The sequence below is a fragment of the Punica granatum genome, chromosome 7 (genome assembly GCF_007655135.1).
Source record: "Punica granatum isolate Tunisia-2019 chromosome 7, ASM765513v2, whole genome shotgun sequence".
In the NCBI taxonomy this organism is placed as follows: domain Eukaryota; kingdom Viridiplantae; phylum Streptophyta; class Magnoliopsida; order Myrtales; family Lythraceae; genus Punica; species Punica granatum.
This window is the reverse complement of record NC_045133.1, coordinates 22,236,398-22,249,914: the sequence shown is the minus strand read 5'-3', so window position 1 is coordinate 22,249,914 and position 13,517 is coordinate 22,236,398. Positions and strand designations below refer to the sequence as shown.

Genomic DNA, 13,517 nt, shown 5'->3' with positions numbered 1-13,517 from the left:
TTTTCCTGTTAAATAACGAAAAAAAAAGATATCCACATATTAATAACATTCAATAACCAATAAGCAAAGTTCTCGTTAAGTATTAAAAAGCAAGCCCTTTCAATCTTAATTAGAACTTACCACATTCTCTTGTGCATACGGACTAACCCAAGTACCATCCTTCTTTTGATTTTTTTCGTAAACCTCCAAGAGAGTGACCTATCTTCCTTCTTTCTTTGACTACCAATAAAAGATGAATTCATGAACAATGCTCGGTTAAACTATATATTGAATTGTTAAAAATGTTAATAATTACAAGTCAAGTTTCATAAAAAATTCATTTCAATGATGATGACAAGCGTCGTGGCTTACCATTCTATAGGCAAATGTATCGGTCGAGTTTGATCCTCTGGTGTGGACAGACGCTCCAGTGTTTTAATTTCTATACACCTTAGAAATCTTCTAAAAATCTTGCTTCTCCCAATGTGCGTGGAGCTCCGCCAAATGAGCATTCCCAAGGAAATCAAGTAGCTTACCTTGTGTCCGGTGCTTGAAATATATATCTGATAATTGCTCACTAACCTTCGACATGAAGGCCGTGCTCATATAATTCTCTCACCTCGGATTCCAAAAACACAATTCCTGCATAATGAAATAGTTAGTACATTAGTGTATAGATATTTGTCAATGAAATGCAAACGATATATGTACATAAAGTCATCGCTATCACCTTACATCAAACGGCCCGCCATAGGGACTTAACCGAATGAATAGATCGGGTGGCCGGGCTCATAGAATTGGTTGATGTGACTATGTAAAATGGTCGCAACCCGTTCTGCACCCTTGTGTGAATCAATAAATCTGCATGGATAAAATTAGTAATTACTTAATGTCACTTACAATAACCAACGCATATAATTCACATGTTTATTTAGTGAACACATAAAGGAAGAATACCACGTACCCTGTCATTGAAATCCGGTATGAGATACAGTCAGCCATTATACTCCCCTGGCTCTGTTACTATAAACGATTGAGGAATAGGCTTTATTCTTCGATCCTTTTCTTTTGTTTCTTTTTTCAGCATGATTATTGGTCTTAGTTAGAATTTCTAAATTCAACTCTTCCATCCCATGGACAACTTAAAGTACGCTCTCTAACATCCATAATCCTTTCTGTTAGTTGTTCTCTTGTTATTCGTTTAATCTGTGTTTATATGTTAGTCATGGATAAATTTCAAGTGAGCAGTCTGTTCTATTTGGGTTAATTTAAAAGGTATTTGTCATTAAGCTTTTTTCTGAATAATAATTTGACTACATAAAGACTGAATAAAAACTAAATTAGGTTGTGCCATTGAATTTTCTCTAAATCACTAGATGAGGTTCATATCTATTTTGGATTATTGCAAACAATAGTCCATTTGGCTTAGAAAAGGAAGTCTTTAGCATTATCTATTAATTTACTTTCTAACTTTAGAAATAACACGAATAGTTTTATCAATCCAAAACAGATTAATAAAACATAGTACAATTAAAAGTTTATAAAATAAATTAATTCAATAGGAGATGTGCACGTGCAATGCACATATATACCATACTTACTAGTAATCATGAAAAGAATGCACAGAACTTAAAAAATTTTAAAAATAAAATCTACCGATAAAAATAAAATCATATAGGTTCTTTCTTTGTTTTTTTTCCCTCGGCAAAAAAAAAAGAAAAAAAAAGACATGCATTCAATAGATCAAATTTAAATTAATCTCACAAGCAATGCCCATGAGCATGCCTTAGGCCGAGCTTCGAACTCATCCCATTTGGGTTCGGGAGAAGGTCGCAACTTGGCGCATCATTTGCAGTAAATAGAGATGGAATATGGATGGTATTGACCCGGCTAAGTTCCGTTCCAATTCCATCTTGATGAGACGGGAAAAAATCGGTCTCAATGTATTGAGACAAAATTGTTCATCTTAATTACTTGCAATGATAAATTTGCGAACGGTGCAAAATCAGTCTCTATTCCATCTCTATAGGTGGCATAGAGACGGAATAGAGATGGATTATGTCGTTCCTATTTTGCATGTTTTTGTAGTGATTTCACTTAGATGAAATAATAATTTTGATAGAAAGTCCCTCATTGCTCACTTGTTCCGTGGCAATCCAATTAATGCAGTATCGATCTTAACACGTGGTCAATTGGAGCACAGATCGAACATCGAATTCATGAAATCCATTCTCCTGCATGGATGAATAAATCGTACTTAAGGTGTCTTATATCCGATCAGTACTGCTAGCTACTAAGTATTGGTTCAAATGCCGGAACTAACTAGTCTTGAGCTACCTTGACCAGAATATTGAATTGCACTCAAATTAAACTTCTCACGTTCGAATTTCGCTTGAGATGAGCTCAAGAATGCGAAGTAAAACATACATGCAGTTATATCTTAGTCTCTATCGGATGTAAGCCGAGCTTCAAGCTCAAAATTGGCTCGTTTGATTCGGGCTTGAAGCTCAAATATCGCGAGTCTATCCCAGAATGGTCCCTGTCCATTAATAGTCCATTACCGGACTAGTGTACTGTGTGTCAATCGAGTATAATATAGAATAACAAATTTTACTTAAATTCAACAGGAATGAGTAATGCATGCAGCCAAAGCAGTGGTCAAAATGGACATTTAAAAAAAGTAGACCTGTTGACGTGGATTTGTCTTTAGTGGGAGTCAAACGTTCAAAATCTTTAGACCAAAAATTTGGAAAGACATGGAAAAAGATAAGTCCGAGGTCTCTGTCCGTCCAGCAAATATTGGGTTAATATTATTTATTTATTTAAATGTATAACGCCCCCTAAAAACGCTTGAAAATGAGAATTTAGCCTGAACAATAAGTCAACAAATTTTCACTTGTAAGTATTTTAATTAATTTTCACTCATTTATTTTGAATGAGTAATACTTATTGAATGATTTTTCATCTCGAAAAAAACCTTAGAATGGACAAGATAATCCCCACTCAACCAGTTGAGATAAATTAAACATTAAGATCTGCGATTTGTCAAAAAGAGGGGATTGATTAATCTAATAAGTTTGAAATTGGCTTTTGCTAATTCAAACTTTGATCAAGCATGTATGGAATTTTCATAAAATAGTTTCTAAGAGTTATCCAAAAGTGTAGACTGTTCATGAAGTAATCACATGAGAGGTCCCGCGATCTCACTGGGGCTCGAATAAGTATCTAATACCAATAAAAAAATTGATACAATATAAGCCGCTGTAGCGCGGCATGCCAACTGTTCGAAACGTCTGAGGAATTAGCTAGGTGAAAGCGCATCTAATTATGTACTACTTTACAGTATTTGATCTGAGCAATGGAATTATCTTAGATTTCTAGCTAGTTGAGTGATTCCCTTACACTTTTCTCTTTCGGTGTGAACCATGATATATTGAAATCCAATTGAATCCCGACTAATCCAATCGAGCCGCGTCTACACACTAAGAGGTAAAGTTCTCCTAGCATGAATTTTTACCATTTACAATACTCGAACTCAAAACTTCGTTTAAAGAAAACAAGTGTTGAACCGCTTGAACCAATTCATATTTGTTGGTAATTTTGACTTCGCCTACTTTAATTGCCTATATTATGTCCATAAGCAATCTTATATTACGTTACTCTATATGAGGTATAGAAGAAATAATCATGTATCGGAAAGGAAAAGCAAAATCATGTATCTCATGCGTTTGTTTCTCGCAGCGGATAAGCGTTTGTTCATTGTCGGTGTCTACATGAGCTGGGTTGTGAAAAGAAGAGGAAATAATTAAAAAAAAAAGGAAAAAATCAAGAAAATGATACTTAAAGTTACGAAATAATTTTGAAAGAAGAGAAATTAATTTGTTTTAATGAAAAATCTAATAAGAAAACTATCTATTCCCTCAAGATGCCATGTCAATAAAAGAATTATTAGGTGCCTCACGCAGGTTTCAATCTATTAACTATATTTCTGAAATCGGATTTATTCTCTTGTAAAGTATAGATAATTTCCTTGTATTTGTATCTTATTTCAATCTATTAGCCGTATCGGTTTCACGTGATAATGTGTTAGATTATATTAAAAAGTTTTAGATACGTAGGGGACGTTTCATGAATTTCCATGAAACACAAAAAGTAGCTATCTGTTATAAAACGGGAAATATATGCAATGAGCCCAATAACTTATAGGTATAGTGAAATTTTATATGGTAACAGAGCAACTTATATTAGAGCGCGTCCATGTGCGGACTCACCCCATGAGGTCTGAGTGTGGAACTCGTGACTAGTGAATTCCAAGTTCGGAAGTAGTAGCCCGGCTCATAGTTGGTTTGACCCCATCGCCTGAGTGTGGAAGAGGAAGCCGACCTCGAGGTAGTTGAGGTCCGAGTCCAAAAGAAGAGAGCCCAGCTCAAGGTAAATTATTGAAGGTGGATATTTTAAGTATTTACGTGGCACGCGTAGGATAAAAGTAAGAAAAACCACACGACATCACATGAGGGCGGGTATTGAGAGAGATTATCCCACATGAAAATGTTAAAGAGAAATTCACGGATTTATAAGAGATTGGATACTACAATCTACTGACTTGAGCTTTTGGTTGGAAATGGGCTCAACACCTTTTAGACCCAGTGTAACACGAATAAACATAAAAATTTAAGACTGATGATGACCTTCGTCATATGTTATGCCTTTATATAATGTTTACATTATTCAACCTCGGATCTAGCTAGCTCCCATGATGGATTTGCTCCTCCCATACCTTAACACCACCATGATCGCTGTCTTTACCTCCGTAATATTCTTAACCTATTGCTTAACCCGGAAAATCAAAGCCTCCAGGGGCCAACAGCCCCCGGAGGCCTCTGGCGGGTGGCCGATACTTGGCCATCTCCGCCTCCTGACAGGTCCAGGACTTCCCCACGAGACCTTGGGAGCCCTAGCGGACAAGCATGGACCCATATTCAGGATCAGGATCGGTATCCACCCAGCGGTGGTGATTTCCAGCTGGGAGATAGCTAAGGAGTGCTTCACTACATACGACACTGCAATTTCATCCCGTCCGAAACTGGCATCGGGCAAGCACTTGGGTTACAACTATGCAAACTTCGGGTTCGCCCCTTACGGCCCATATTGGCGCGAGATGAGAAAGATCACGATGCTAGAGCTGCTCTCCAACCGCCGACTCGAGATGTTCAATAATATCCGCGAATCAGAAGTGACAACTTCCTTGAAAGGGCTATATAGTCATTGGGTCGAGAGACGTGATGGTTTGGACCAGGTAATATAAGTCCAAAAGCATATGTTTATTTTCCTTACTAGCATATAGAGGATAAACTCTAAAATGATATATTATGTATATACTAGCTCTCCCAAATACGCTCCGCGTGTGCGGAATCGCCTTCGTATCTCTGCAAAGAATTAGCTCTTAAATTGTTTTTCAATCCCTTCATAATAATTGATAATACTGATAATTAGTATTTTATATTTTCATGGTAGACGTATTTTCTCTCACAGTGTAAAGTATTTTTTTTCAGTTGTCCACTTTTCCTTGGAAAATTGACTGGGTGAACGAGTATATGATATATATATATATATTATAAATTGTATATTTAATCAAGTCCAATGTAATTCCAGGTTTTGGCAAGGGAAAAAAAAAGAAAAAAAGAAATTTCAGGTTCTCGAGCTTCGGCCCGTATTTCTCTGAAAAATGGGAACGGCAATTTGCAAGTTCATGAACATAATTCATAAGCATATACAAAAAGTTCATATTTTATCATATCTTTCGTGAGCAAATGATATGCCAATTTCAACATCACAATGCCGGATTTTAACATAAATTAGGTGATTAATGACTCGGAAGTAATTTTCCAACAGGATCATGTACCAGTGGAGATGACGCAGTGGTTCGGGGACCTAACCTTGAATGTTATTCTTCGGATGGTTGCTGGTAAGCGATATAATTTCAGGACTACATCAACAAGCGATGAGAAGGAGAAGGCACGCCGAGTGCAGAAGACCATGAGAGAAATGTTCAACCTGTCGGGGTTCTTTGTGCCAGCCGATGCACTCCCGTTTCTGAGGTGGTTGGATGTGGGCGGGTACGAAAAGGCGATGAAGAAGACTGCGCAGGAGATGGACAGCCTCTGCACGGAGTGGCTAGAGGAACATCGCGAGAAAAGGAACTCCGGCGAGGCAGTGAATGGTGAGCTAGACTTCATGGACGTGCTTCTGTCCGTGCTCGATGACCTTAAGATTGCTGATTTTGACGCAGATACTATCAACAAAGCAACCACCACAGTACGTGAATTCCCAGTCCTTCCATTGCCATTTATTCATTTCAATCGATCGATGTAGAAAATCAAAACTAGCTTTCAAGTGTTTTTGGTAAATGTTTACTTAAAAGATTAAGTTTAATACACTTCATTAAAATATATAGAGATATTAGGTTCTGAGGAAGGAATTTGATGCAGTGGCACAAAGTCGTCATCCGGAACCATGAGGTCTCCGGTTTGATCATCGTCAGTGGAACTTTCGTGACCCTTTATTTAGTTTTACTATTTCTATTCTTATATTAGATCATATGCCTTCCTTATTACCAAAAAAAGAGATATCAGGTTATATTAGTTCAGGTAATTATCTTGGATATTTGTAGAAGTGATAAGATGCATGTGCTATATATTCGTGTTAAATACTTTGGTAACCAAACCAATTATAACTAGATGAAAACTTGGGCATTGCCCAAACAATTATTAAGGAACTTAGTGATAGAAATCTTGAAATATCAAACTTAGTCATATTGTTAATTAAAACTAGAATAAGTATTTTATTAAAATAATCAATATCGAAAAAATTAGTTTGAAAAATAAATTAGTTTAAAAAATTCATTCTACAAATTAAAATTCAACCAAAGAATAAGAATAAATAAATAAAACTGCTGAAAGTTAATGGAGAAAATATTTCTATTAAATTATGAAATAAGAATAAAAAAAGAAATATTCAATGTATATAAGTTAGAAAAGTCTTACCGTTATAAAAACGACGTCCATAATGAACTCGAATAGAGATTCCATCAAAACGATCAATATCGAAATAGTCAATCTCGAATAAAGTTCATTAAACAAATTAAAGTTCAATCAAGAAAAAGAAAATTTTTGAAAAGATTATTAAAACAATAAAAATATCAAAATAATTAGTTTGAAATTTGCATTAAAAAATTCTATTTATGAATCAAAATTCAACCATGAAAAAGAACAATTTGGAGAAGAAAGTAAAAAGGAGATTTGGAAATATATATAGAGTATTGTTCTCCTTTATCCAATACTCGGCTAAGTAGAGGACTTATATATTCACAGAGGTTGAATTATCAGAAAACGATAATTATATATTTAATATATTTAATCTATATATACTAACCATTATAATCTATATATATGTAATTGAAGCGGCATATATATATATATATACATATGCCATCTATATATTTTGTTGCGACAATTATATCTTTTATATTATATATATATATATATATATATAGCAATACAAATTATTGTAATGCCCTTATTACATTCTATTATAATATAAATATTGAGAGATGCATATATAAAATCTATATATTCTATTTCATATTTTGTTCCATTGTATGTATTCCAAATGCCTTATGTCATATTTTAACCTCTTATATGTACTAGTAAATTTGCAAGCGCGTTGCACGTTGAACCTTCTTTGATAAGTTAAAATACATAATACTCGAATGACATAATATATATATATATATAAACTCTTTTAGAAAAATTAATAAGTAAATTAATAATATCTCATTTTGAATGAATTTGTCACAATTTTTAGTTAGAAATCTGTTTTTACTTTAATTTACAAATAAATAAGATAAAAAATATTTAACAATATCTATGAGGTTTGATGACCCAAAAAAGTAAAAATTTGGCCATTTTATTATTTCTAGTATGAATTTTTCTAATTGAAAATTTTACAAATTATGAATTTCTTATCATGTCTAAAGTGCCGTCTCTTTCCAGTCAATTTCAAGGGATTTTTCTAACATGGCACTAATATTGTAGACATGCCATGCCACATGGAAATCTACCAATATTTCATATAAATATTAAATTTAAAATAAAAATTATTAAAGAAAACTAATAATATTCACAAAAAATATTTCATTTATTTTTATAATAAAATAAAAAATAATATTAAATTCAATGAAAACAAATATATGTAAATATATTAATAACAATATTTACATACATGTAACATGAAAATGTATATTCAAAATCAACTTACTAATGACAAATCACTATATCTAAGTATATGTATAAGTTTTTGTACAATTTTACGAAATTATCCCCATTATTTTTTATTCTATTGAAGAAAAGTAAAACCGAAGGCAATAATAAAACTATAAAACTGTTCAAATTTTAAACTCAGATATCTTATCTCGTTCATCCATCAATTCACACGTGGTCATCTTCCACTCTACTTTTTACTTATTTCTCTTCAACCCCCAATATATCTTTATCTCAACCTAAGTTATTTTTCTTTTTCTTTCACTAAAAAAATTATTTTTTTCAATTTTCATCAATTTTTTTTATTTTTTAATAATAGCACAGGTATGTAGAATTACAAATGGTATATAATGATGAAAATGCAGAGGCAATGTTTAAACTATGTTTTTATTCACACTACGAGTAGCGCTGTGTAGAATCTAATGTATGAATAATAAAAATTTGATAACTACAATTAAAATATTGGAAATGATTTTTAAAAAATGAAATTAATGCAATTTAAAAGAATTTAGTTCAAGCAATTTTTCAAGTTGATATATTTTTCTGACTTGATCTTTCGTTTCAATAAAATATCCTAAAGAAAAAAAATAGAGAAATGAATTTAAATTTTTAATGAAGTTCACAAAATAATTAATAGAAATATTATTTTCACAAATAGTCTTGCAATGGCACCCATAACTCAAAATTTCAAAAAAATCCAAACCAAATCAATCGAAAAATTCTGAAAATTAAAGACCTTAATGGTCGGGTTTAAGTTTTAAAGAAAGAAAATTAGAAGGAAGTTGATCGGACCCGATTTTATATATATATAAATTTATTTTAATAATTCATATTATTTGTTATAATTTATATTTAACAAATAAAATAATAAAACAAACAATACACTTTAGATCCCACCTAAGGCCCAACAGTTAATTTAAGTTCAGTTACAAACTGATAAATTGTATTGATAATCGATATTAGATTTACATTGGAAGCAACTTATCTTTCCCTTTTTACACGTATGCTTAAGGACTAATAATGAAAATGTACCTAGAGCTCGTGAAGGAAGACATTAACAACATGAGGATTTTAAACTCGTGCAACATTGTTAGCAGGTGGTGGTGGCAGGCACTACAGTGACAGTGGATAAAACAGTAGCTGATGTCTATGAATAGAAGAAAAGGCAAAGAATAAGAATAGGAAGCGAAAAAGAAATCTGAGACAAGAGAAAATAAAATTAAATAAAAAAAATTAATGATATGGTATATTTTTTCTTTGAGACACTTCGTCTTGTTATTTCTTTTTTATTCTCCCAAATGTATACTTTTGTATCCATATAATCCCATAAAAAATTTGATTGGGACTTTGAAAACTAATTACCGATGGCATAATGTCTTACACAATTTTTTAAATAAATTAATACAAATTTCGAAATATTCATAAAAAAATATAATTTTTTTTATATATGATCCATCTATAAAATAAATTTTAAAAAAAATCTTAATATAAATTTTAAAAATCCATCGATACGTATGTAAATAGGAAATAGGAGAGAGAAATCGCAAGCATTGAATGGAGAAGCTTTTCATATTTGATATATTCGTCAGAGTGAATAATTATGGAAAAGAACATGCTAGATAGTTTTTATAGAAAAAAGTATGAAAAGGTGCCTTAAAATCGAAAGGTCGTGAGAAAAAAATAAGTGTAAGTTGGTTTTTGAAAATTGAAAAAAAATAAAAGATTATGGTCGAAGAAAGAGAATACGAGAAATTTTGTTTTCAACAATTAGTAAAATCAAAGAATAAGAATAATTAAAAGGAGAAGTAATTAGAAATTGAAAGAGAAAATAGAAAAGATACAAATGTAAATAGGAAATGGAAGAGAGGAACCATGAGCGTTGAATAAATAAGTTATTCCATGTTTGATGCTTTCGTCAGAGTGGATAATTATGATAAAAAACATGTTAGGTAGTTTTTATAGCGAAGAAATATGAAAATGTGCATTGAAATCAAAAGGTCATGAGAAATAATACGTAAAAGTTAGATTTTCTATTAAAACGAACTAAATGATGCCATGCTATTGAAAATATGTGATGTTTAATAGAATTCATATTATTTGACTAAATGGTAAAATGATAATATTATTAATTTACCAAGTGCAAAAGGGAAAAAAAGTTGGAGAAATACTTTGTGAAGGGTCAAACTTTAGAAGAGATGTATAAAATTTAATTCGGTTGAGGCAATATATGATAGAACATATGAGGCAACGAATGTTGATAATAAGCGAGGAATAGAGAGTTAAAAGTGTGTAAGAAAAAGTTACACTAACAAAGCACACCAAAAGTATGTGAGTAAAATATATAAAAAGAAAGGTATAGAAAATTTCGAAGGATATTGGTATTTTTTTGGAACAAAAATTGGGAAAACGAGAAATTTTGAAACCAACCACGTGATTCATAGTGATGAGATAAAAAATGTATGAATCTGTTAAGACGACGTTGAAAACAAATAGATGGTGCAACAAAATTTTAAAACTATAAATCGTTATGAAATAATAATAAAAACAGACATACTTATGATGAAGGGCTAACTTAGTTGAGAGAGATGATAGGCAATAAAGAGTCGAAAATGAGCAATGAATAGAAAGAGCCAGTTTATATATATGATGTAAATATGCGAGGAAAAGTCACGAGAATATAAGAGCATTTTTAAAATATTAAAAATTGAAGAAATTTATCATACTTTTATATATAGTATAGATTTCGTTGTGCCTTATATATAAAATTTATATATTTACTACATAATTAATTAGATAAATTTCCTTAATAAGAATATAAAAATTTCCTTAGCATAATACTAAGTGATTTCCTTCCTTTGTAAGAATATAATAATTTTCTTAATGTAAATCGATAACGTGGCAACGTGAGAGAGCTCCATTTTTTTTTTTTGATGATGTGGCAGCGTGAGAATTTGGCTCGTACTTTGTTTATATATATATATATATATATATATTATTGAAGTATCTTCCAGCCAAGAAATGGGTGTAATTTCGGTGGCATATGCAGGTTCTAGGTTCGTTTCTTAAAATGAAATTTTCTATTTCATTTTACTAAATTTATGATTTTTTTATTAAAAAATTAAAGAATGGTCTGGGATTTCCCAACAATCAATATTGATCGTTCATGAAATTGTTGACAATTGCGATCTGAAATATTCAGTTGAACTATCGAACTTCACATTCTATTGTAAACTAAAATGTATGTGTCCGAGTCTCTGAGAGCATCATGCCTCGCGATCACGAACTTGAATACTTGCATGCAGACACTGGTGGCAGGAGGCACCGATACGACTGCTCTAACAATTATATGGGGGCTCTCCCTCTTGCTAAATCTCCCCCGAGCAATGAGAAAAGTACAAGATGAACTCGACGTTCATGTTGGACGGGAGAGGCTCGTGAGGGAGTCGGACATCGACAAACAAGTGTACATCCAGGCCATTGTCAAAGAGACGCTCAGGCTCTATCCAGCCGGTCCACTTTCTGGAGCCAGAGAATTTACACAGGACTGCACCATCGGTACGTCGGTCGATAGGAGTTAGTTAATTAAACTAGCTTGGTTCTCACTATTATATCGGAGAGAGATAAGAGAACTGATTGGTATTATTTGGGACGAAGGTGGCTTCCGCATTCCTGCAGGCACTCAGTTGATAGTGAACCTCCACAAGCTCCAGCGGGACCCACGGGTTTGGGATGACCCCAACGAGTTCAGGCCCGAGAGGTTCCTGACCACCCACAAGAACATCGATGTGAAAGGCCAGCATTTCGAGCTCATCCCATTCGGTGGCGGGAGGAGGGCCTGTCCCGGGTTGGGCCACGGGATCCAGATGGCCCAACTGACTCTGGCGAGCTTGGTTCATGCTTTCGACATCGCAACTCCATCGGGCACCCCAGTCGACATGACGGGGAGCCCTGGGTTGACAAATTCGAAGGCCACACCTCTGCAAGTATCAGTAAAGCCACGCCTGTCGCCGTCAGCTTACAGATGAAATGGGAGATTGTTTGGCTGCAATTCAATCGTGGAATGAAGATAATGGTAGAAAACGGTAAGGTTAATATATTTATATGTGTATGTGTATTATGGTGTGCGCGGCACGTATATGTGCACTGGCTGCTAATGTCTAAATTGGAATAATGAAGGCCTTGACTTATGTTGGGTTTAATTACAACTCATTAAACAAGTGACTAAAAGTTAATTATAAGTTAGTTAGAGATAAATGGTCGGGAAGAGAAAAAAAGATGAAAGATAATGGTCACATTTACATAATTATTAAGTCAAAAATCACTTAATGAGTAAGTAAAAAATTTTAACTTAATGAAATAAATTATTTTTACCTACTGATACTTTTTTTCCCTTTACAAAACATTTTATCATTCTTATCATCCCTCCCCTCTTTCTATACATTTTTTTCCTTAACTAACTAATTAAGTTCTTAATTTTTAAGCACTTAATTTGTCAAACAACACCTTAATATAAATCGGGGTACAAAATCAATTGCAAAAGACCAACATGCTTTGGTTCATGTGTGGTTCGACTCTTGATCTTCCTAAGTAAAATATTATACTCAAGTCTTCTAAATTGAAAAAATCAATGATTAAAAATTTTTTATTTCTTAATGGGTCAACCCAATTTGCACGATTAAAGGAAGAATCAGCTTGATCGTTGGTCATGACTCATGAATCAAATCTAATTGGTATAAAATTAAATCAGAATTCAAATTATATTATACTAACATATAAAACTCATCAATCTGAAGGGTAGCGAGCAATGTTGGGCTTTTTTCCACCCTCACCCACCCACCTTTCCATTTCCTAAAGCAAAAAAATTAATTTTTTTCTAATTTTTTTATTGAATACAAATCTTTTTTTTTTCGGTGTATATCATTTGATATTCCAAAATCTAATTAGATCGATTAATTTAAATTCGAACGAGATCGATCCATTAAGAGATAAAACTCTCTCAATCATTAAAAAAGTATCCAATAAGAGAAATGTGAACAAAGATTCATCATTATGTGGGCCAAATGAATACCCATTGCAGCAAACCACTTGTGACTGTATCTCCAACAAGATGAATTATCACCGTCAGGCCTCAAAAATAAAAGAAAAATATCTAGATTTTTCCAAAATGATGATGTGATCCAAACCTAACAGTTGATATTGCTAATTTATAGTAAACGCATT

General features: G+C 32.8%; 1 protein-coding gene across 1 annotated transcript; it reads left to right on the top strand.

Moving 5' to 3' along the window:
• Window positions 1–4,724: 4,724 nt before the first annotated feature.
• On the top strand, window positions 4,725–12,499 carry LOC116214821 (cytochrome P450 CYP82D47-like). Its single transcript, XM_031550298.1, has 4 exons — window positions 4,725–5,275; window positions 5,872–6,294; window positions 11,600–11,852; window positions 11,952–12,499. The coding sequence occupies exons 1-4, from the start codon at window positions 4,733–4,735 to the stop codon at window positions 12,320–12,322; spliced, it is 1,590 nt and encodes a 529-aa protein (XP_031406158.1). The 5' UTR covers window positions 4,725–4,732; the 3' UTR covers window positions 12,323–12,499.
• The last annotated feature ends 1,018 nt before the right edge of the window (window positions 12,500–13,517 follow it).